The sequence below is a fragment of the Astyanax mexicanus genome, chromosome 5 (assembly GCF_023375975.1).
Source record: "Astyanax mexicanus isolate ESR-SI-001 chromosome 5, AstMex3_surface, whole genome shotgun sequence".
NCBI lineage: Eukaryota > Metazoa > Chordata > Actinopteri > Characiformes > Acestrorhamphidae > Astyanax > Astyanax mexicanus.
This window is the reverse complement of record NC_064412.1, coordinates 18,907,963-18,932,753: the sequence shown is the minus strand read 5'-3', so window position 1 is coordinate 18,932,753 and position 24,791 is coordinate 18,907,963. Positions and strand designations below refer to the sequence as shown.

Below are 24,791 nucleotides of genomic sequence, written 5' to 3'. Positions count from 1 at the left end.
TAGCACATGGCTGATAAATTATTATATATTGTTGAGGAGAAACATACCTGACCGCTGTTGTAAAACATGTTAATGTACCGGGGATGTGGATGACCAATAGACGGCGCTGACTACAACCCCACGCCGTTTAATATACGTCTTACTGCAGTGAAGAAGTCTGAACACTTGGCATGAAGAGACAAAAACAGAGGAAAGATCGTTTATAAAACCAGCTCAGCTCCCCTTTCTCCTTCACCAGCATCTGCTGTACTTGAGACAGTAATGGTAAGCTGCTGCTGCTGCTTTCACTGCCCCTCTGTTTACCCTGTGTAACATGTTAAACAGTACTGAAGTGTGAAACTCTGACAGTGTAGAAGTTATGGATCCCAGGAGAAGCAGCCTTATGTTCAGGCATGTGCTGGTGGTGTGCAGGCTGGCTGGGAGGAGATGTTTATTATGGACAAATCATAATGAACAAAGGTTTATCTCTATTCAGACAAAGCACCCTTTTACATTATTAAACCCACTGTTACCCTGCCCTGCTCAGAGTCTGAAGACTGCATACAGGAATTTACACTCACTGCAGTCCTATCTGCAGAGCAGGGCTTTCTCTCTGACTCTCTCTCAGTTCAAGAGTAAAAATCACAGCTCAGGTGATGAATATGTGGATGAAGTTGAGGGAGAGAATGAAGAGGATTTTATTGGAGACACAGAGGTAGAAGAGTTGTTTCAGCAGCAGGTTCCCACAGGTATAGGAGAAGAGGACCACAGGGTCTTTATCGTACACCCTGATGTGAAATGGGGACAAAAGAAGCAGTACCTGACCACAGGTAAGCAGCAAATCTATATCTATCCTCACTTCTGTATCCCTTATACATACTGTATGCATTATGGTACAAGAATGAAGGTATGACACTTTGATACAATGTAAAGTAGTCAGTGTACCATTTGAATACGGACCACAGAGACTGCCTGGCCAAGCATGTCTCCAGACTTAAACACTGTTAAGCATCTGTGGGGCATCCTCAAACAGAAGGTAGAGGAGTGCCAGGTCTTCAACCTCCACCAGCTCCAAGATGTCATCATGGAGGAGTGGAAGAGCACTCCAGTGGCAACATATGAAGCACAAGTGACCTCCATACACTAGAGAGTTAAAGCAGTGCTTTTTGACACTTTGGGCACAGTTTGGCCATTTTCACTTAGGGGTGTACTCACTTTTGTTTCTAGTGGTTTAGATATTAATGGTATTGAGTTATTTTGAGGGCACTGTAAATGTACACTGTCATATAAGCTGTACATTGAATATTTTGTATTGTATCACAGTGTCATATCTTCAGTGTTGTCCCATTAAAATATATATAATAAAATATTTACAAAATATGTATTCACTTTTGTAATGTTTTAGAGCTTTCTTGCCATTAACAGAACAAAGTAGCCAAACAAATAAACAATTTCTGTAATACTAAAGATGGTATTTTTGTTTTGTAAAGCTTCACAGCGAGGGCTCAGCTAAACAGATATTTAGTTTTTTCCCTTCACACAAGAAAATAAACCTTGTACTAGGGGTATGTTGTTAGGGGTGTGCATTTTTTATGCGATAAATTTGTTTTTACATAATAATTGTGGTATTTTGTTGTTAAAGTTTTGCTATTTACATTGTTTTGCTATTTACCTAGAACATTTTAGTTTTTTTGTATAATTGTTTATGTCTGCATATGCACTAAATATTTTTTTTATTGCATCACATTATTATATATAAGTCTTGGTAAGACAAGTGTAAAAAAAAAAGTGCACCATATAAAACTGAAACATTTGTTTTGTTTTTCTTTTATTGAGTTGTATTAAAAAAAAATCAAACATTTTGTCATATTGCCAAGAATATTGTTTTTGCAAAAACACCCTGAAATATTGTAATATTATTTTAGAGCCATAATGCCTACCCCTAAATTGTAAACCTTAACTATTTGAACGTCCCAATTATCCTTAATCCACCCTATATTAGAGATACTTGGTAACACTGGTTTTAGTTAGCTTGGACCACTTAGATTTTGTGCAGTTTGCTCTAACTCTGAGCTTCAGAATCACAAATATATAAGTGTATGCCATGCAAAAGGGTGCAAGACGTGTGTTGTGTTATCTTGAAGCTAAACTCCAAATGGATGAAGCCATTGGACTGGTGAACACCTTACAGAACTGGAGCGTTGTGGACAAAATCATCCTCTCTACCAAAACACCAGAAAAGAAGAGAATTTTCGGCAAGGGGAATTTCCAGCTTCTCACAGGTCTTCATAATATTTTCCTTGTCTAATCAAATGTAATATATTCTTCTGACTGAAAAAATAGAACAGTAAAATTTTCCCTTTTCATTTCTGATGCATTTGGTTGCAGAGAAAATCAGAAAAACGGCTGGTGTTACGGCTGTTTTTATGAATGTTGAGCAGTTGTCACCAATGTCTGAGGTGAGTTCCTTTTTTTTTTACTAGTATTATATATCTTACATAATTCTAAGTTATTTAGGCTGTGAGTGGGTGGTCAAATTTAATATTAATATGGCACAGGATTAAGGAATTTGGAAATGTAGACAAAGTTCTTTCAGTTATGGAAACAACTAAGAAATTAAAATAGCTAGAAATGTCCTGGAAATGTTGATGATATCCAGAAAAGGTAAGCTACTGAGTCACTGAGATAGCATATTATAGTACTGTGTGTTGAATAGTACATGCATTAACAATTTGTCCTGAGAGATTTTTAATACACACATTGTATGCATGTTGTCATGTATGAAAGTCATGGAAAGTATTTTCAATAGAAGATTGGGAATCGTAACTGTGTATCCTGTTACCATCATTGTATGTGTTTTTTTGTAGATGGCTAAGGAATATACTAGAAGGTTAGATTAATAAAAGGACATACAATTAAAAATTATTCAACAACTTGAGCCCAATCCTGAATATTGTTTAGATTTCTATTGCAGTTCAGTTCAAGAACAGACTTGATAAGTTTACGGTACGTCTTTTAAAAAACTGTGTAAAACTGAAAGACCTAAATGTGATGATGCATGATGTTTTTTGCTGTGATGTTTTTTATTTAAGAAAGATATGCAGGAGGCCTGGGGAGTGAAGGTTTTTGACCGATACTCGCTGGTCCTGCACATTTTCCGCCGCAATGCCAGAACAAAAGAGGCCAAACTGCAGATCTCTCTGGCTGAGATTCCTCTGCTCAAGTAAGTTTGTTTTGCATTTGCTTTTTTTGTGTGTCTAGCATTTCGGTGTAATTCGATATATATGTAAAGATTATTGATATTATAAAATATATATATAAATTATATTTTAAAAAATTATTATATCTTCTTATTTGGATCAAGGTCACGACTAAAGAATGAAGTTGCAAACCTGGACCAGCAAGGCGGAGGTTCAAGGTACATCATGGGTTCAGGTAAGAGCCTGTGCATCAGTGTGTCAGTAGACCTGCCTGCCATTTCTGTGTGTTGAAATTAGGGTCATATTTGATTGTTTTGTGTGCAGGGGAAACTCTGTATGAGGTTCAGCAGAGACTTCTGAAGGAGCGTGAGCTGAAGATTCGCTCAGCCCTTCAGCGACTGAGGAAGAAGAGGCACCTGCTCCGCTCCCATCGCAAGCATAAAGACTTTCCAGTTGTCTCTGTTATGGGCTACACAAACTGTGGTGAGTTACTAAATTGAGGATGACTCAGCCAGGTAATATTAGATTTGTGAAAGTGAAGTGAAACATTATAATGCATCTATATAAATACAGTAATTCAGCTATGTCAGTTTAAGGCATTTTAAGAAAGTATTCATAGTGCAATTATATTCGTATTGTCTATAGTTGTACAAAAAATTACAGCAAATTGTGTTAAATAAAAAACTGTTAGTCAGATATTTATAGTATGTAGATTACAGTTTTGAATCGAATGAAAATTGGCACCATTGGCAGCATAGAAAAATCAATGAAATTCCAACAATAGGGAATAGCTATTGAACTTTCTGGGGCGTAAAATAGGTCATCTATTACGTTTTATACACCCTGCCTGTTAAATAACTCAAGTTTTGCTCTCAGAGCCTAAAGATGTTGAACATATATTTATAAGTTTTAAGATATGAAGGGGCCTGATGATCACTGACTTATACACACCATCCTGACGCAGGGTGCTGATAACAGGAGGAACTGAAAGCTGGCGAGGTTGTGAGGCTAACGTTGCGAGAGTGATCCTGGGCAATGCTGGAATGTTAGTGGTTGTTGTCTAGGCACAGTAACGATGTTGGGCGAGTCTGATAGCCAGGACACGGTAACAACTTGATAGCGATGTTGGGAGGCTAGGAGCTGGTACACTGCTAATGATGCTCCTGTTAAACATTTACACATATAAAACAAATAAAAATAGCTTTCTTCCAAGTATCAGTAAATGCATTCTGGCTCTGAATGGTCCAGCAGGCTAAGCGCTGCTACTCGGCAATGCTGCGTCAGCATTAATACCACTAACAGTTTATAATAATAATTAATTACATAGCGCTGTATCAAGGACTCAAAGACGCTTAAAGCTCTATCTATACACTGCTTCTGATTACAGCATCACATTTCAAATAAATACATAAACACACATTAGCCAAAACAAATGGTAATGTTATCTCTTATCCATAAAGATTTTCAGCAAAGTTTGTCATCAACTTAGTCAGCAAGTCAATAAGTAAAGTTGCCTATTTTGAGCCAGGCCCACCAACGATCTGGCAATAATCAAGGTAACCTTTTTTTTTTGTCTGTTTGTTCGTTTCCTTAGGGAAGACCACACTAATTAAAGCTTTGACAGGTGATTCTGGACTCCAACCAAAAGATCAGCTGTTTGCCACTCTGGATGTGACGGTGCACGGAGGACAGCTGCCCAGTCACATGACTGTACTGTATGTGGATACAATTGGTTTCCTTTCCCAGCTGCCTCATCAGCTCATAGACTCCTTTTCGGCAACATTGGAGGATGTGGCACACTCCGTACGTACACACAGTATCTGGGGCTGCAAAAAGCTTTTCTTAATCTGAATTTTAATAAGAGTTTGCTAAAATAATGCATTTAGAGGTATAACTTGTGAACTCACAACAGTCTAACACCAGTGTGACGTCATCATAAGGTTAAGAAAATATTTACAGAAACAAAAAAGGACATTTTTAAGAGTAACAATTGTTTTTTCTTTATAGAGGTAATAAAAGTGATTTAAGAATATATTTGAAAAACATACTATGCTAAACATTTTAAAGTATGAAGTACACTTTTGTGAATTTGGTCTCTGAAAAGGTTATACAAATGATCAATGTGATGCTTTCTAATATATCCTAACCAGTATAATTTCTCCTTGTTCAGGATCTCATTGTTCATGTGAGGGACATTAGTCACCCAGAGACCGTGAATCAAAAAGTGAATGTGCTGAACGTTCTGAAGAACCTTCAGATCCCAGAAAAACTCATGAACTCCATCATAGAGGTGCACAATAAAATAGACCTTTTTGAAAGGTAGGTACTATTTAGGTTATAGTGAAATTAGCAATTAGCTTCATGTGTTTTTTATTTATTTTTTTATTTATTTAATGATTTCTTAGTTATGTGTCGTCTGAGCCTGAGGCTGTGCCTATATCAGCACTGAAGGAGATGGGATTGGAGGCGCTAAAGCAGAGAGTTGAAGAAGCTGTTGTAAAGTCAACTGGGAAACAAACCATCACTCTGAAGGTTCAGCTCAACAGCCCACAGTTAGGGTAAGTGACAAAGAAGGAACGCTGACGTGCCAGTTTGTTGTTATGATAAACTGCATGAATATATGTTTTTATTAGAACCTATTAAGTATTCGTATGTATTTCTACAGTACAACTGCATAGTGCATGAAACATATTTAAAAGGTATTTTGTGACCAATCGTAGAGAGTCAGTAAACAAAAGTGGTGTTACACTGTCAAATTAGCATTCCATAACAATCCCATTATTTGATTTAACATAAACTAAAATAAAGTTATTACAAAACAGAAAAAAAAGGAGTTTTTTAAAATATGGTCTAATACCCTGTTGAGATTTTAATACAGCAGTTTGATCACTAAAAAGATCTACAATGCGGTTATAACGGCTGTTAAAGGGTTAATGTATTTTTTCTGACAAGAAGTTAACCCCCTCACCCCAAGCTAATATGCCAAGCAACTTAATCAGCTCTAACCTGGTTTGTGGTTTTGTGTATTGTTCAATGTTCTTGTGTGAGACTCTTGTCTCAGACGATACGATGCAACACACTATCTTGTTGTTTTGTGTCCAAACCCCAGAAACACTAACTGTTGTGACACATACTGTGTGTGGTGAAAGTCACAATTTTACAGTGACTATCAAACAAAAAGGAGCAATTTATCATGTCACACCAATTTATTTGCTCACCTATACAATATCATATAACATATAGTATTTTAATGTTTTTATGTATGTGTGTTTTTTGTGTAGTTGGCTGTATAAAGAAGCCACGATCCAGGAGGTGTGTGATGTGGGAGATGACTGTACTGCCAATGTCAAGGTGATCATCAGTGCTGCTGCATATGGCCGCTACAGGAAGCTGTTCCAGGTCACTTAGTAACAGCAGGCTTGTCTCGGAGCCAGAATAATTGTTTCTATTTTTGAAGTCAATTACTCTCTGAGATCATGAGCTGGAAAAATATTTATTTAATTATGCAAATATATTAGGTTTTCAGTGTAAAAATGATTGTAAGTACAAGTAAACAAAATGGAAAGTTTGTACCAAAGTATGTAAACAATAAAGCAACCTTTATCCTACCCTTCACCTTTTTCTCAATATATACAGCGCTGAAAAAAATGAGACCACTTTAAAATAATGAGTTTCTTTGATTTTAACCAGTTGAAAACGTCTGGAATATAATCAAGAGGAAGATGGATGATCACAAGCCGTCAAACCAAACTTACCTACTTAAATTATTGCATCAAAGTGGCACAATGTTATATTAAAGCAGTGTGTAAAGCTGGTGGAGGAGAACATGCCAAGATGCATTAAAACTGTGCTTTAAAAACAGGGTTATTCCACCAAATTTTGATTTCTGATCTTAAAACTTTATGAATATGAACTTGTTTTTTTTTTTTTGCATTATTTGAGGTCTGAAATCTCTGCATATTTTTATTATTTCAGCCATTTCTAATTTTCTGTAAATAAATGCTCTAAATCAGTGGTTCCCAACCTATGGGTCGCGACCCAACCTATGGGTCGCCAAAGATCCACGATGGGTCGCGAAGCCCTCTTGATTTTAAGGGGTTTAATTTTAATACTATATATAGTCTAGGGTAAGCAAAATTCGCCGCGCTGCGCTGCGCTCTCTCTGTCTCTCTCTCTCTCTCTGGCGCGCGCGCGGGTGCTCTCTCCGGCAGCGCGGAGCTGAATTCAGCGCGAGGCTGAATATATTAATATAATAATATAAGAATATAAAACTCAGTTTAGTTAAATAAATGAAAATGAGTGAGGGCCTGTAAAGTTAATCAATTATTGTCCAATATTTGGACAGGTTGAGGTTTTGGTGAGCTGTTTTACTGATTTGAAACTGAAACATTGAAATATTATTCTTTTTTTTGTTTGTTTTTTTATTTTATATAAATTATTTTTTATTCATTTTAAATAGTTGTATTAATTTATTGAGCTAATTATTTTTTTCTTCATAAGATAAAAATTCCTTATGTTTTATGTATCAATTTTTCCTTTTTTACGTGTTTATTTTATTCATCTATAGTAAATGTCAGTTTTTATTTGTCATTTCTCCACCCCTCCACATACTTTTTCACATACATATAGTGTTCAAGTCTGTTATTGCACGGTAACCTTTGGCTGGACTGTTTCAAACTGTTTAAAATGTTTGAATGCTGTAGACAATGTTTTTTACTTATTTTCTAACACAAGTAAGACGATGGTAAGATGATGCAGATGCATTGCTCCATATAGAAAGCTTTCAGTACCTTCAGCATTCTAGCGTATTTAAGAGTGCTCAAACTGATTCCTAACCTTTATATAAGAAAGTCAGCATGAGACAAACTCCATTCCTTTGGAGAGAGGTCATGAACCCTGGGGTGTGCTTTGTTTGAGCAGTTTTTTGTTAAGTGTGATTACAATCGAACAAAACGGAACAAGGCAAACAAAGTCTCCTGCAATGATGTTTAAGCTTGAAGTGTCTGTTCCAGGGGTCTGTTCCTCCAGCCATCTCCTTACACAATCCCAGTTTTTCTTTGTCAGGGTCTGCAGGGACATTTGTGGGTTGCAGGCAATGAAGCATCGTTCTGCAGTTAAGTTCAGGCCTGCTACAAAGAAGCCACCTGTGTATATTGTGGAAAATGTGAAAAGAAGCAGATAATTAAAATCAAATTAAATTATTATTATTATTTAAAATGTGATTAGAAATGGTATTAATTCTCACAAAACTGTTAATTTAATTTTAAGCACATATGCATTTACTTATCAACAGGATGTGGAAAATGTTTTTCAGTGTTCAGCACTTGTTGGAAAGCAACTGGCATAAAAATAATCTCACTCGCCTGAATCAACATAAACTACAGAGCCGAAGAAGACATTTAAGTCGTAACTATTTTTTTGTTTTCCCACAACTTGGAAATGGAATAAACCTTCCATCTGGCACCCAGTATCAGGCCTCACTTTGCATTTGATCATTCAAATCGCCTTGCTATGAGCACACTGGCCAGCTATCTAACAAGATAACATCTCACAATTAATATTTCATGATCAGTATACGTACCGCATGACTTTTGGCATTTCCGTTTAATATTTTCTTATAATTGCCTCAATTGTTTCAAGTTAAGCAAAGATACTCAGTTATAACCCACAGATTCCCCTCACCTGGACGGCCATGTTCTTTCTGCCATTCAAGATACTGGATCAGTTCATCAGCACTGGCTTTGTTTGCCCACCAATAAGGGATTCCGTTCCACAGCACCTTATGCCGTGCTGCTGCCTGGTCATCATACGAAAGTATCACCTGATAGCCTGATGACCACAAGCCACGTAAGGTTATACTGGCCTGGAGACGCAAGCAATACAAAGTAAATTAATTAAATGACAAACCCTGTGCATATGTGTACCCTGGATTTAGCATATTTATTTTTTCTATCCATATTTTTGTAAAATGTTTTAAAATATACAAATGAACAAAGACAGTGTTTATTACCAATTTTTTCATTAGTGTATACTGTAATAATCCATCCCCCAACCCAGTTGGTCTAATAGGAAAATTAAAAAGAATAAAATAACGTATGTTAAGAAATGAGATAAGTATTCAACACACATGATCAATGAACGTCTATTTTCTGGTCTATTTTCATATTTTCCGGATTATAAGGTGCATTATTATAAGGCGACACTAGTAAGGAACAAGGGCGTGGCCATGTTTTCCATCTTATTCAGCAGGTTTCACCGTTGGGTAGTGGTGGTGCGGTAACTAATCGTGTAAAGCTAAGCTAAGTAAAGCACTGGATGTTAATCTACACAGATTTCTCTCCTGAAAACTGTTTATTTGGGTGTGTAAAGCACTTCCATTTATTTACAGTAAGCTTAGATTTCCAGATTTCCACTAAGGCTGTGTGCAGCAGCATTAGCGGCTAGCCGCTAGCGCTACACTTAGGAACCCTGAGTGTTCCCCAAAACAAAGGTGATATTAGCTAGCGGTTCGTCACATGTAGAATGTTTTAACACGATATATATGCAGACTACAGTCCGATATTCTCTCTTCTGAACAGTGAAAGAGCTAGCACTTAGCATGGTTAGTGGCTAATGCTAATACTGTGGCTTTACTGCCCCGTACAACCTGACTGGTACATAAGGCACGTTATGCGACACTAAGGAACAGAGGTGTCACCATATTTTCCTTCTGACGATAAATAGCTAATGATACTTCAACTTAAAAAAAGTTTTTTTTCTACCTTTGTTTCAAGGGACAGTTTGGCAAAAAATTAAACATGTAACCATGGTGGTACCTATTATAAACATGCCTACAACAGGGCCATAGGGTCCTTTAGAGAAATGTCTATGGTTCAGAAACTTTACATAAAATTGAAAAATGACATATCTTAAAGGTAGAGGACCTAAATCTAAACCTGTGTGGATTTGTTGGTGTGGTATGTTTAAAACGCTATTGCTAGCTGGCTACATTGTGTTTGTACTGCAGGCTTGTTGTAAACAGTTATTACTCTTATGAAAAAATGCAGCTCAACACCAGCTTTTGCTGATAGTTAGTTTCAGATGGTCTAAGCTGGAATTTGATGGCTAAGGAGCTTGGGAAGCTGGTCATCCTATACTGGTAACATAGCAACATAGGCTGGCGAGTCTGCCAGTGCAGTGTCTTTATTAATACTGCTAATGATGATTGAACGACATGGTCAAGCTATATGGTTGCTTAACTTGCTTATGCTCAAAGTAAACCACCATACCCTATGCTGGTCAAGAGCTCATCTGGTTAAGCTGTCTTAATCAGCTTGATCATCTTGCACATTTTTTTTTTTCATCTTAAATACCTCTTTATCAAAAAATGTGACACTAGATGTTTACTAATGATCTTATATTCAAAAACTTTATTTTTACTTACATTACGAGGGCAAAGTTTCGAGCCAAAGGTTTTCTTTAAGGAAAAAATAAATTCCTCATGACGTTGTTCACTTATGCCTTCAAAATGACTACAGGCCAGGATGACTATTTCCTTAGGGTGATCTGAGAGCCATGCAGCGACAGCCTGTAGAGTTTCCTACAGAAACACAATTATATTAGAATATTATACACAGTGCATGTGCAGATATGGCCTGTAGAAATAAATACATGCATAAAATAATGTGTAGTAAAGTATATAACATTAAGAAGATACACAGAGACTGACCACAACAGTGACTTGGGTGTAAATGACATGAGTGAAGTACAGATCGTCTGAAGAGTCATTCTGTTTGTGGGCAATCCGTAAGTCAAAGTAACGAATGCCTGCCTCAAGCTGCTCCAGGATGTCTCTGACCTGTTATGTTGTTTAAATTGAAAACAAATTGAAAATGTTTATGTGGTGATGTACAGTACTTTAAAAACTATGTTAAAAGTAACTATGAATTAAGAACTGCTGTACAGCAGATTAATTTCATTTTATATCAGTTAAATTTTTTTCGATTATGATTTACATGGATAATAACAGGTGCGTAGAAGACATCTACAGAAAGTGTACCACCACAGCTTGGAGAGCTTTAATTTGTACTTCCTATGGGTAGTTATTGTGACACTTGTGTTTCCTTAAAACAGATGTTCAGCCAGGTGTGCTCATGCCTGTGTAGTGGCCCATTTATAAATGAGTGGTCGAGTAAAACAGTAGAAAGCTCTATCCAGCATCTTCAGGGTGCTGGACTCTGAACGGACCAGTGGAGAAGTGATGTCCAGACAGTAGCTCATTGCATCATGACTACCTGTGAGGGTTAAAGCCAGACTGCTGATTAGACAGTTAAATATGATCACATTTACATCAATACATATTTATATATAAATTGTATTAGTAACACGAGTCTAAAAATCAGTTTTAATCACTTGCCCTATGTTATTTTATATATGTATTTATTTATTTATTTATTATGAATGTATATATTTGTACACTTATATAGTGCCTTTCTAGACACTCAAGTACATGTCAAGTTACAATCGCGTTTTACACCATTTACACACAACCACTCAACACTCATCCAAAGTCAGGGGAAAAACCTTCTTTTTACACTGACTTCCAAATCAAGAAAGTGAAAGTTGAGAATGATGTTTACCTTGTCCTGTAAACCTGATATATTGGTAATACCAGATTACTGTGTGACATGAATGGTTTATCTATGTACAATATATATGTCAACATTCATCATATGGAAATTACACACATTACATAATGTCTTTCTTTATTTCTTTATTTTAATAACAAAAATATATATCTTAGGGATTTTTTAAATTAAAATGACATTTCTATATTATTTGTATATTTTATATTTTACTTGTATTGTTTGTATTAATTCAGAAGTATTTGTATACCTAAATGAGCTTTTACTATGTGCAAAAAGATGAGTTAGCTGTGCTCCACTGACTGTGTAACCTATAGCACAGGTTTGCAGCTCTGGTCTTGATTAGCAGGATGACCACAGTTTCTAAGACACTGCGTGAGAAATGAAGAGTCAGATGTCTTACCTGGTATGGCCAGACTGGTCAGAGGAAGATCCCACAGTTCTTCAGGTAGAGTGGACATCCAGTCCTCATTGGTTGTGTCACTTTTTGAAACAGGTGCCATAGACTATTTCTGATTAAATAATCTTTTATTTAAAAAAAAATTAAGGACTAAAGGACTAGTTTGGTGTGAAACCGCAAACTACTGGTGAAAGCCTGGTGAAGTCCTGCCTGTCTCTGAAGTTGAAGTCTGAATCAGTTAAAGGTGAAGTAAGATAACACAGGAGTGAATTCAAGTCCATACATGTCCCATTTGTATGACTTGGAAACTCAAATATTTTAAGTAATGCTCAAAGAAGAACTGCAGATACAGGAACTCCTCAAAAACACTAAAACTGAAACACGCCTTGTAAACAGACACATAGAGGAACTTCCTGATTCTGTGTGTTTGTGGATCTGCAGCCTGAAGGCATGCAGTCAGACTTGCAGTAACCAGACTACTCCTACACTCTCACCAGGTACAATTGTGAGTCACATGGTGTCACATGTTCACAGGTGATAATGCAAAAAAAAAAAAAAAAAAAAAAAAGTTATTCCAGCATGCGACACATGTGAAACATGCAAAAATATGTAAAAGTGTCATGAAGTATCAGGAAATTTTATTAAAAAACAATTTAAGAATTTAATAGAAATAAGCACTTGTCATATTATTAGTGATTGATATAGACACAGACTATACACACATGCGGTGAAGTATTATTAGTGTCACACCTGTCGCTTTGAAAGCCTTTGTTCCTCTTGCACCTGCCTCTGGCAGCGAACTTCAGTCTTTGGACTCAGTCACCCAGAATGCACCAGACACGAGTTCACATGATCACATGACTCACCTCCCAGAGAAAGGTCACCAGAGTTCTAACTGTTTCCACCTGTCTTTATATACTGTATATACCCTTTCCTTTGTTTGTCATGTTGCCAAGTATTGTTTAGGCTGAATTTTTACATCTACTATTTATATTTTCTTGCAATTATCTGTACTTTCTACTCCATACATTCGAAAAATAACCTTGTTACTCCTATTTAATTTCAGCTTGTTTTCATTTCGGTTTGTCATCATTCCAAAAAACCCTATCCAGATAAATCGCTCCATTAATATGGATCCATCACACCTTCATATCATGACACACTTTAGCAAGAACATAGACGAATGTAGCCTATTATGAAGAGGATCCATGCAGATATTCAAGAGAACTCAAGCAAAATGTCCCAGCGAAGCTTCTTTAATATATTTGCATTGTATTAAAATGCATTTATTTCCAGTGTGCATATATGCAGTTGAAACAGGCTGCCTGGTGTATCCTAAATTATTCAACAGTAACATTTTAATGTAACAGTAGAGTCATTATGGCTTTTAGAAAAGTGTGTTTTTGGGAGAGAGGGTAAGAGCACTATAGGACCCTGTGGCACAGCCTAAGCTTTTTCCCCTAATGGCATTTTTCCCCTTGCATTACTTTTACATTTATACTTTAAGTAGTTTTGAAACCAGTAATTTTAAACTTTTACATGAGTAAAAAGCTTGAGATGATACTTCAACAATAGAGATATTTTGAGCAACCGCTGGCAATCATGCATTTCCACAGATTTGCAATCTGTTCCCCTATCCTCCTTTATGCTTGTCATTCGACTTATTATGACTTAATTTCAAGATGGCGGCATGCAGTTCAAACAACTGTGCCGTGCTGAAACACTGTAAATAATCACTAATACATTTACCCAAGAGTATTATTATTATTATTATTATATTCATAATCTTGATAATGTTTTATTTAGTAAAAGAAAAGTAACTGCACAAAACAAATAGAACCTTTGAAAACACAATAGTTATATGGATGGTAAAGAATTGATGTTTCCAAAATGTACTATTAGTATTTTTTTTTACCACAATTAAAAAAGGCAACAGAAACTTGCTTCAGCAGCATAACTGCTTTGCTTCACAAATTTGTCCCCGTCTGGACCTCTTGTCTAAATAGAGCTAATGTTTGTAATTCTACATTGGATTATGCCATGTATTTACATAGTAATGAGCTTTACACACTTTCAATCAGGTTTCCTTTATTTGAAACCTTCTCAAACATTCAGCAATGTACAGTGTATGTACATGAAGTACAGTAATGCATATTTTCACAATTCATTCCAGTGCACATTTTCCAAAGGGGCAAGTAACAGTGTCAGTGACATGCATTATCATGTGTCTGTTGTAAAGAAAACATTTGCTGTGGCCAACAGTGTCCATGCTTTGGGGTGTAAGACACCATGCTGAGGTATATTCATTGTGGTCATCTTTTTAATATGTTAATGTATTTGTGAGCTAGAAATGTATGTAGTTTAAAGTTATTTTTGCACAAACATGATGCATTTGAGTGGTCCTCAGTTTCACGCAAAATGTGAAATTGTGAAGGTTGTGCCTAGTTTAATGTTCTGTGTGAAATGCATGCCATATCAAACATATTGTGCTTTATTTTAATGCATTTTCTCTGCAACTTTTATACCTCAGTATTATTATACAGTTGACACCAGTTAGCAAGTAGCAAGCTCCATATAATTGACTGACTAATAACTGACTAGTGACTTACATCTGAAAAGCAAACACATGATCAGGTACCCCAACTATTGCAGAAACAATAGCTTTTATCAGATTACAGATTGTCATCAGGATTTAAATCCTCTATACTCTGTTAAAAGTAAAAAAAGGAACCCCTTAGGATGCTTTCATCCCTAAAACTCTTAGTGTAGGCTCACATTCCTCCACAGTACTTCACTCTCCCACATCTAGCTTCAGCTTCATAAACCTTAAAACCCAAAACTGTGGAACACCATGAAATGTTAAACTAAACACTAATAACCACAATGCTTTAATACTAAAAACCGAATAATTAACCATTTTTTAACCATTTGTCTTTAAAATAACATTTCTCAAAGGTTCCTTAATTCACCTTAATGGGTTCCTTCACAGTCCCATATTGAAAATCCCCTAAAGGTTCCTCAAGGAGCTTATACTTTTAACAGTGTATACCCTACATTATTGATATCCACTGGACCAAGGCCATTTGTTTTCCTCAACTGTATTGATCTGAAGAGAGAATATTTCAGGGCTATTTCCCACAATCCAACTGCACATCTCCAAAGTATTTTTGAAAGATTCTACAAAATATATTTCACAAAAAAGAGCAAACATTTTCATAAACATTTTAAACCATTTTTAGTAGTTACCAGAAATGATTTAGGCAAGGCTTGGTCTTTACTTGGCATTCCAGTTTAGATTTGACCAGAGAACTAAAAGCACCAAAACAGAGATCATCAGGTAGTTGCAAAAAAAGTCCCTAAATGCTACACGTCTGGTTAAGTTATAAAGAGGTTCACGTCCAAGTACTTTGCACACCACTGATATGATTTTTGGATGGAAATACCCTATAGGTATTATATAGATAAAAACTCATTCCACTTAATGTTCTGCCAAGTTTTAAATAAATGCCTACCTACCATGCTTGAAAACCCCTGAATAAATATTGCCAGATTAGAGGTAAAATGTTAACAACATTAAACAAGATCAAATTAAAGTTAGAAATAAAGGCTTACAAATCAGTGCACAGCATATCCATAAATAAGAAAAAAATCAAATATTAAGTATTAAAAAAAGTCACAGCAAATATCTTAATATTAAGAAAGCAAGAGAACACATTCTATGTGCCGTGCACCAAACATTGTGCTAGAGCTACCTCGCAATCATTATTATCATCAACATCATCATGTGCTCCTACTGAGTAGGTTTTCATTAAGTGCTATGACAGTTGGTATGAATTGGCTCTCAGTAACAAAGTCCCCTGCTATGATGTTGAGGGATCCCGTGTTGGAGCCAGGCTTCTGCTCCCTGACCCAGCCGAGCAGGGCAGGGTAGGTGGACATCACCATGTCCTTCAGTGATTCAGTGGGATGGGAACAGATATACTTCAGGTCTTCTGTGAGATTGATCCCAGTCACAAAGAACCCACCTGTGGATCAAAATACACATATATATATATATATATATATATATATATATATATATATATATATATATATATATATATATATATATATATATATATATATTGTATGAATGTGAGTGTGCACTACAAAAATCAAATCATACAATATTAGCCAATAGTACTGATTATATACATTAAATCATATACAAATATTAAGACATATTTAGACAGTGTTTTTGAATACCTGGGCGAGCATGCTTTTTTCTGCGTTCAAACTCCTCGATCAGTGCTTCTGCTTTGCACTTGTTAGCCCACCAGTAGGGGATATGTGACCACAGTTCTCTGTGGCAGTTTGCTACATTGTGCTCATATGAGACAATCACCTGGTAACCTTGATTCCACAAATTCCTCAGTGTAATGTCTTCCTGAGGGAAACAGCAAAGACATTGATATTACAAAATATATTATATGAATGATTGTACTTTCCTAATGAATTCACCATGATCACGCATCAAAGCTACAGGACACATTAGAAACATCTACTTCATAGAATCTGAATAGGCTGCCATGCCTGGTACAATCAGTTGAGAATGGTGATGCATCTATTTTGAGAACACAGATATTAAGAGACTATGCCTGTAATTAATTTTCAAGTACATACACTGCCTGGCCAAAAAGAAAAATACTCTAATATGTCGTTGGCACGCATTCACTGTGACTTTCGATAAGCTTCTGCAATGTCACAAGATTGTTTTTATCCAGTGTTGCATTAATTTTTCACCAAGATCTTACAGCATTGATGATGCTAGAGTCTGACCACAGCACAAAGCCTTCTTCAGCACATCCCAAATATACTCAGTGAGGTTAAGGTCTGTGAAAAGGATGATCTCATGCCCTCTGAACCACTCTTTCACAATTCTAGCCCCATGAATCCTGAAATTGTCATCTTGGAATACACCCGTGCCATCAGAGAAGAAAAACTCCATTTATGGAATAACCTGGTCTATATTCAGTATATTCAGGTAGTAAGCTGACCTCATTCTTTCAGCACATACTGTTGCTGAACATGAACCTGACCGACTGCAGCAAACCCAGATTATTTGCTTAGTTATATCCAGGTGCCAATTTTTTTTGGCCAGGCAGTGTATTAACTGAACGTGGCATATAGGTTTAAGTATCTAAATATTGCCTTTTTCACAGAGGAACAGTTTGTGTTGTGTGTAAAGTATAGATTAATTGGTATCCAAAAGCCACAATATGGTTCACACTGAAATTTGGACCTTGTAGTTTGGTATGAGTACAATACAAAAAAGGTAAGAATAAGCCTGTGTAGTTAATACAGCCTTTAGTGTGTTAATTAAGCAGTATAGTGCTTGTGTTTTCACACACAATTAAAACAGTTAAAAACCATGAAACACTTTATTTTCAGTCATTTTAAAGTCATGATAAAGTTTCCGGGTGGTGTAAGCACTTGTGAAATTACCATATTTATCCTAATAGTGTGTGCAATAGTCTGTTTTCTCTGTACGACTGCATGCACAGAAGTGTGACCCCAGTAATGCGACTATTTGGTACATATACACACATTGTTACACCCCTGATTTAAGTCAGATCTAACAAAATAAGTATCTTGAGAGAGTAAATATACACTTGAAATTCCACTAGCAAAAATTAGGATTACCACAGTGGTGGTATTTGGATAAGATTCAAATCTTAACATTTCCACCTTAAATGCAGTTGCGTAAAGCCATGCCTGACTGGAACATGTTCATAATGGAAACACTAAAATATTCTATTAGTAGTGGTAACTTGGTTTATATTCATTGTGCATATTGGACTAACCAAGGATTTCTAGCAGAAATTACAGTAAGCATATAGTGCCAATAAAGACAGGAAAAACAGCATTCCAGAAATTAATGAAGACTAACAAATGATGCATAGAACTTTCACAGAATGTACAGTATGCATGTTGGTTAGTTATTGTGGCTTTTGAGTTATTTAAGTTAATTTCTGATCACAAACATGGTCCAAAAATAGCTGCATTATATCACAACCCGGTTGAACAAAGCATGTTATACAGCATGTTATATAATGTATACTGAGCATAAGCAAGATAAAAGTGACGAAATCATACCTACCATTTTAGGACAAAGCTTTGAGTCAAAAACACTCTTTATGTTGGAGATAAGCAGAGCATGCAGCTCTTGACTGAGGCCCAGGAAATGGCTGAAAGACAGGATGACTACCTCTTTAGGATGGGCATCCAGCCACACTTTGATTTCCTTCAGTACTGTCTGTCAAAGCATAAGAATGTGGTCAGGCTTCTATAGAATATTTATAGCAGCTTGTACTGAAAGTTATCTAACTCTTTCGGTGACTGTCAGTTAGCTTACCTCCACAGTTATAGTGGTGTAAACGCCATGGTAGAAGTACAGATCAGAGGAGCTGTCATTGGGCCGATGTGCTATCCTTAGATCACAGTACCTCACCCCACCGTCCAACTGCTCCCGCACAGTGCACTCCTACAGTAAATAATGTACAACACAGCCATTAACAATGCAGACACTGTCAAAGTGAACAACACTGACATTGGTCTGATCCTAATTGCTTGTAGTGATGTTGGCCCGTTTATACACAGCACTATTTCATATTCCTGATGCTACACTTTGGGGCAGTTTCCCACAGAGGAATTAAGCCTAGTCTTGAACTACATGGTATTTTAAATCAAGTTTTTGCATTGTCTAAAATGAGGCTCAACCCCTGTGTGTGAAATGCCCCTAGTTTGTCCTAACATACCCTGAGTACGCTGGGTTTAGACTGTTTAGACTGTCTTTGACAGTGGTAGTGTGAGGGTTACATTGTTTTTTTTTTTTAAACATAACACAAATGTGTAGATTAGTAAGTGTTTTGTTTGTGATATATATCATCATCTTTCATTTGGCTATAAAATATGAATTGTGTAATAATAAAAAATGGAAATGTGATCATCACAAAAACATTACCAGGTCACATAGCTTATCTTCTTATTCTCTAAAGCTAACTGAACTGACATATCTGAGAGCTGAGAGTCACATTTTTATTCAGATTTTCCCTGAGGCCTAAAAAAACTGCTTAGTCTGATGTCTAAAACTTGATGCTTCAGTCAGAAAATGACTGCTTAGATTGCTTTTTGTACAAGCATGGTATCTGCCTGCTATGAGTGTGCCATATCGTATCATACGCAATAATATCGCCAATATTTTTTAATATTGTAAACAATGTTATACCCTAAACTATCGTGCAATATTACCCACCCCTAATTATCACATCAGGGTACTACTTTTTTGCTGTTTTTAGCAAAACAGAGAAAGAAAATTCACACTGTTCTCTTTGGGAACAATAGTTTACTACTTTAAACAGGGGGTAATTGAGGTTTAACCCTTATGTAAGCCTGTCACTATAATAACAACACAGACACATTGTTCTGGCAGGTATTAGAAACTCACAGCAATGCACACATTCAACCAAAAGAAAACTTCCTTAAAAAAAGGTCACAGTCAATCACTCTACCTGCGTTATTGCCCACTTGTAAACAAACGGCCGTATGAGAGGCTTCATGTACTTGTCTAGCTTCTGTAGCATGTCGGGCTGTGTGAGGTCAACTGGAGAGCGGTCGTTTTTATCCAAACAGTAGGTGATAGCGTTGTGACTTCCTGGGGGGAAAAACAGTACAAAAGTTATATTTACTCTCAAAATAAAACCCAAAAACACAAAGGGGTCATATGCATTACAACAACCTGAGCTGTTGTTGACTCTAGAGAAACAGGTTAGGATCAGCCTTGACAGGGAACAGTGCTGTTGGTTCACATAAGCATGTAAACTGACACTGCTTGTACTGCCACACATTCAGTATGCTAATATATGCTATGGCTTGCAAAGATTAGTCACCGACCGACCAGTCACTGTCAGACTGACTGCAAACCATGTCCATGTGTGCAGTTCCACACAGGGGTGAGTCGGGAAATACCTGGAATGGCCAAGTTACACAGAGGGACATCCCATAGAGCATTTGGGAGATGGCCCATCCAGCTGTCCATTGGCAAGTCTCTCAGAGACATTTTGGGAACATCTAACAAAGTTGTGGATGACATCTTTAACCTGTAACAGTGAGGAATGGGTGGATGACCAGTTAGATTTTTACCACTGAAACTAACATTTTAAAACACGGCATACAATTTCAAGTTCTAAGCCAACAAGAATATGCCTACTGCTAGTCCTGCAAAGAAATCCAGTTTAGAACCAGCTGGTCCATCAGAGGAAACATACCCTATGCTGGTTGGCTAGCTTATTAAAGGAGAATTCTGATGTGACATGGACTTATGTAGTGAAACATGATAATAAGTAAAAAACGTTTGGTTGATTGCTATTTAAATCTATATACCTGGGTTATTTAAATCTACATACCTGGGTCACTAAAGTCTAGATCCATTGATCTTTCAGATCAAGATACCAGGCTAATCAAATCTTGATACCAGGCTATTCAAATCTAGATGCCTGGGTTATTCAAATCTACATACCACTCTATTAAAGTCTAGATACCTGAATCTTTTAAAACTAGATAACAGGGTATTAAAATATTGATACCTGGACTATTTAAATCTACATACCAGGCTATTCAAATCTTGATACCTGGGCTATTCAAATTAATATGCCAGGCTACGCTATTTAAGTCTAGATACCTGGGCTATTCAAATCTAGATACTTTAATGATTAAATAGCCCAGGTACTTAGATTTGAATAGCCCAGTGTTATAGATTCAAATGTAATCTATAACCCTGGGCTATTCAAATCTAGATACCTGGTCTACTTAAAACTAGATACCTGGGCTATTCAAATCTAGATACTTGGGCTTTTCAAATCTGATTGCCTAGGCTATTCAAAACTAGATACCTGGGTAATTCAAATCCAGACACCTGGCCAATTCAAATCTAGTAAGGCTTGATAGTTATTTTTTATTCTTATTACAGATATAGTAAATCACTCTTTATTTTTTAAAACTTTGAAACAATATTAATAAAATATTAATTAAAGGATGTAGGGTTAAATGTAAGCACTTACTAAACGGATCAAATGGGTCAGTCCAGGTTGATTTTAAACACACTGGATTCAGTAGAAATGATGAGGTGCACCCACAGAAACAGCTTCTTCTCTGTAGAAGTGGTTATATCCAGGTGTCCCATGGTGGTGGTCAGGAAGTCAGGTGTGGGAGCTGAAGCAGCCATTGCCAGTATCAGGTTGAACTTGGGCAGGACACACAGCGCACAGTCCCCGGCTCAGGAGACGAGAGGAGGAAAAAGGGGGAAACCGTAGAATAAACATCACGGCATTGTATCCGCTCAGGTTTAGGTGTAAACGGGGGTCTTTAGTAGCAGTGAACAGAGTGAGCCCCGCGCTGAGCCCCTCTACTCATCCCCGCTGAGCCGGACAGCCTGGAGAGGAGACCGGGCTGCTCCTCTACGGCAGCCGGGCGAAGGCGGGGTTTCCACTGGGGGAGGAAAAAGAGAGACGAGGCGATGACTAGTTCCGCACGCAGTCTGATAGGAGTACCACAACTTCCCAATACGAACCCGCACCCTCTCTGCCTGTTCCCGGCCTATACAGCCGTATTCTCGCAGTGAGGGTCCTGCCGGCAGTGGCTGTGAGTTTTCTAGGTTAGTTTAACGCTGGCTGGTAAACTGCTGACCTCAGTACTGCAGCCACAGCGACGCTTCAGGATGTTATTTTTACACGCCCGCATTCGGACTAGTCCCGCCTCCAATGCTACGATTGGCTAGTAGTTCCCCAGATTGGTCGCTGCGATTGGCTAGTATTTATATCTCTTCACAGCGGGGCTTGGGCTGTGGGCGGGATATAAATTACTAGCCAATCCCGGCGCAGTAGGCGGGTCTTGCCAGAATACGGGTGGGACTGAATATCAACGCTTCAATAATGAGGCTGGACTTCACCTGATGTAACACCCTTTATGAGTGTTTGATAATTACAGGGAGTTACTGGGAGACATTCTGCACATACTGATGTTTTGAGCTGAAGTGTAGATACAGAAAGAAGAAACTAAAAGGAATTCAGCTGCTGGTGTTGGTTCACTGTGTTATAAGTCCAAAGCAGTGTTTTCCCGGAAATTCTTACAGCACTTATAATAATTTCATTTTCCATTAGGACTTGGCGCACTGCCCTCACTGCCAAAAGTACCAGTTGGTCTTATATAATATTAACATTTTCTGAGACATTAATTTTGGTGTTTTTATTGGCTGTAAGCCATAATCATCAACAATAAAATAAATAAAGGCTTAAAATAGATTACTCTGTACATTATAAACTGAAGTACTGAAACTATTAATTGTTTTAACTCTGAGTTGCATATGCATGCTGCATGTGAAACCCTAATTGCCTGCATTAGCCATTAAAAAAGACAGAAAAACTTGTAAATAGGGAAAAAAAAAAGCAAATTATAGAAAAAAATAACACTAGAAATCAGGGATATGTTTAAAAGTGAAAGTAAGAGCATTTCCACATTGGGACTGGGATTGGGACTAAACACCTGTGTAGCCTTAAACCTTTGGGATGTGCCATCATCACAAGATCTTGGGGAAAAATCATTTTGCCTAGTTGACACACTTTGACAGGGGCTGCATATTTTGACAAACTGCTTATCATTACCTTTGTTTGCAGTGTTTTTTGAATGGACAGCTGAACAGGATTGGACGAGCCAATAATGCTCCCTGGGACACAAAGCCACCAACGTCTGTGGCATGCTTTGGACCATTCGCACACAGTAAGGTTATTTTGAGCTATACAGTCCAAGTTTAACCATCCTGAATGCTTTTATTTATCTTATTGATTGCAGCAAGAATGGTACTGCCCTTTAACAATGGACCTTTTTTACAGTAAATGGCAATTTACTGGCAATAGCTTTCAATGCCAATAGCCTCAAATACCCCTTAAGTACAATCCTGAATTCACTAAGACTAGCATGGAACAAGTCCAACTGCCTCTTTGTCTTTGCTTTGTTTAACAAAACCTTTTCACCGAGGACATCTGCATAAAGAAAAGACGATGAACAACAGCCTCTTGTGTTTCATCGTATAATAATAAAGCCTTAACATCCTATCCAAAGATGTAATGTGGTTTATATGACTGTTCATAAAGAGCAGATGGTACTGAATGCAGCTTCATTAAACTCACAGATGTGACTCCCTTTTTTCTACAGTGTCTCCAGTGCAACACTGTACTCTTCTGCTATTATAAGTAGATGCATGTTGCCTCAGAAAAGATCCCCTGGGGGAGGATGCGTTCGCTAATGAACTTTTTAACAGTTTGACAGCAGAATGTATGCCTGGCGTTTATTTATACCCACTACTCAGCTTCTCTGCTCAAGTGGAAACTCTCCAGTCAGCAGAAGGTTCTTTGAGAACTGCACCTAGAATCTCTTTTCCTGCATTGCGTTCAAGCTGCACTTAGCTGGTCAGAGAGTGTAATTACTGTTCAGTGTATTTTGCTGCATCATCCCGCATTGGATTGGGCCACATGCAATGCTTTTAAGCTTGTAAGATTTCTGTTGTCCAAAAGTGTTTGTTTCTAAATATAACCACATACGGTACTCTGATGTTTTGTAGTTAAGCTATTTTAAGCATTTTATTACCTTCTAGTGCATTTACTGCCAGATTTCTGACATGGCAGCAAATAATTTTTTAATTCCACTCGAGCTGATCTCAGCAGACCGTGGACTCAAAGTCAGCTTTTCTTATCATTAATCAATAAGCCTAAGGCAGCACTAGCCTTGCTGTTTCATATTGGAGCTGGGAAAACCTGAAGCAATAAATATCTGAAGGGGAACTAATGTAGGCCATGCATATCGACAGTACAGACCTTAATATACAGCTCTGGAAAACTTCACAGTCTCTGAATCAGTTTCTCTGATTTTGCTGTTTAGAGGTATATGTTGGAATAAAATGCACATTGTTGTTTTATTTCACAAACTATGCACAACATTTATTGGAACATATTATTTCAAATAAAAATATTGTCATTTTTGCTAATAACTTTATGCCACTCCTGGTTCAAAAAATCAAGCGTTTCAGTTTGGTTTGATGGCTTGATTATATTCTAGAGGTTTTTAATTTGGTAAAATCAAAGAAACTCATCATTTTTAAGTGGTTTAATTTTTTTTCCAGAGCTGTATACACTGATCAATCATAATAATAAAAACACTCACAAGTAAAGGGCATATTGATTATCTCATTATAATGGCACGTGCCAATAAGATATGCACATTAGGCAGCAAATGACCAGTCAGATCTTGAAGTGGATGTGTTTAAAGCAAGAACAATAGGCATATGAAATCAGAACTACTTTGATAAGGGCCAAATGGAGAGGATTTAATAGGAAAGGGTCACTGATCACTGGGTGAGGAGCAAATGCTAACCCATCTGTATAAAATTTAGCAGGTCTACTGGCTGCTAATGTCTTGGTACTGGACACCACAGGCACAAGGCAACTTCTGAGGTCCGTGCCTTGAACGATGAAGAAAAAAAAAGATGTACACTCAGTT

At 37.1% G+C, this 24,791-nt stretch overlaps 3 protein-coding genes across 4 annotated transcripts; 1 reads left to right on the top strand and 2 right to left on the bottom strand.

Annotated features, from left to right (window-relative positions):
• The first annotated feature begins 109 nt into the window (after positions 1-109).
• On the top strand, positions 110-6,794 carry gtpbp6 (GTP binding protein 6 (putative)). Its single transcript, XM_007249087.4, has 10 exons — positions 110-809; positions 2,124-2,261; positions 2,368-2,438; positions 3,072-3,202; positions 3,344-3,414; positions 3,504-3,662; positions 4,774-4,982; positions 5,350-5,498; positions 5,585-5,737; positions 6,461-6,794. The coding sequence occupies exons 1-10, from the start codon at positions 359-361 to the stop codon at positions 6,585-6,587; spliced, it is 1,659 nt and encodes a 552-aa protein (XP_007249149.3). The 5' UTR covers positions 110-358; the 3' UTR covers positions 6,588-6,794.
• si:dkey-66a8.7 (PI-PLC X domain-containing protein 1) lies at positions 6,657-12,728 on the bottom strand. The gene is made up of 6 exons (XM_049479099.1): positions 12,207-12,728; positions 11,316-11,452; positions 10,888-11,016; positions 10,603-10,758; positions 8,862-9,042; positions 6,657-8,323 (listed from the first exon to the last, which is right to left on the bottom strand). Exons 1-6 carry the CDS (start codon positions 12,304-12,306, stop codon positions 8,067-8,069), a joined length of 960 nt encoding a protein of 319 aa, XP_049335056.1. The 5' UTR covers positions 12,307-12,728; the 3' UTR covers positions 6,657-8,066.
• Positions 12,729-14,274: 1,546 nt separating this feature from the next.
• On the bottom strand, positions 14,275-21,956 carry plcxd1 (phosphatidylinositol-specific phospholipase C, X domain containing 1). 2 transcript variants are annotated; one of them, XM_007249088.4, is made up of 7 exons: positions 21,302-21,956; positions 20,211-20,341; positions 19,754-19,896; positions 18,598-18,726; positions 18,343-18,498; positions 16,449-16,629; positions 14,275-16,228 (listed from the first exon to the last, which is right to left on the bottom strand). In XM_007249088.4, exons 2-7 carry the CDS (start codon positions 20,332-20,334, stop codon positions 15,984-15,986), a joined length of 978 nt encoding a protein of 325 aa, XP_007249150.1. In that variant the 5' UTR covers positions 20,335-20,341; positions 21,302-21,956; the 3' UTR covers positions 14,275-15,983. The 2 variants fall into 2 exon arrangements, with proteins under 2 accessions (XP_007249150.1, XP_022531529.1); XM_022675808.2 differs by lacking the exon at positions 20,211-20,341.
• Positions 21,957-24,791: the final 2,835 nt, after the last annotated feature.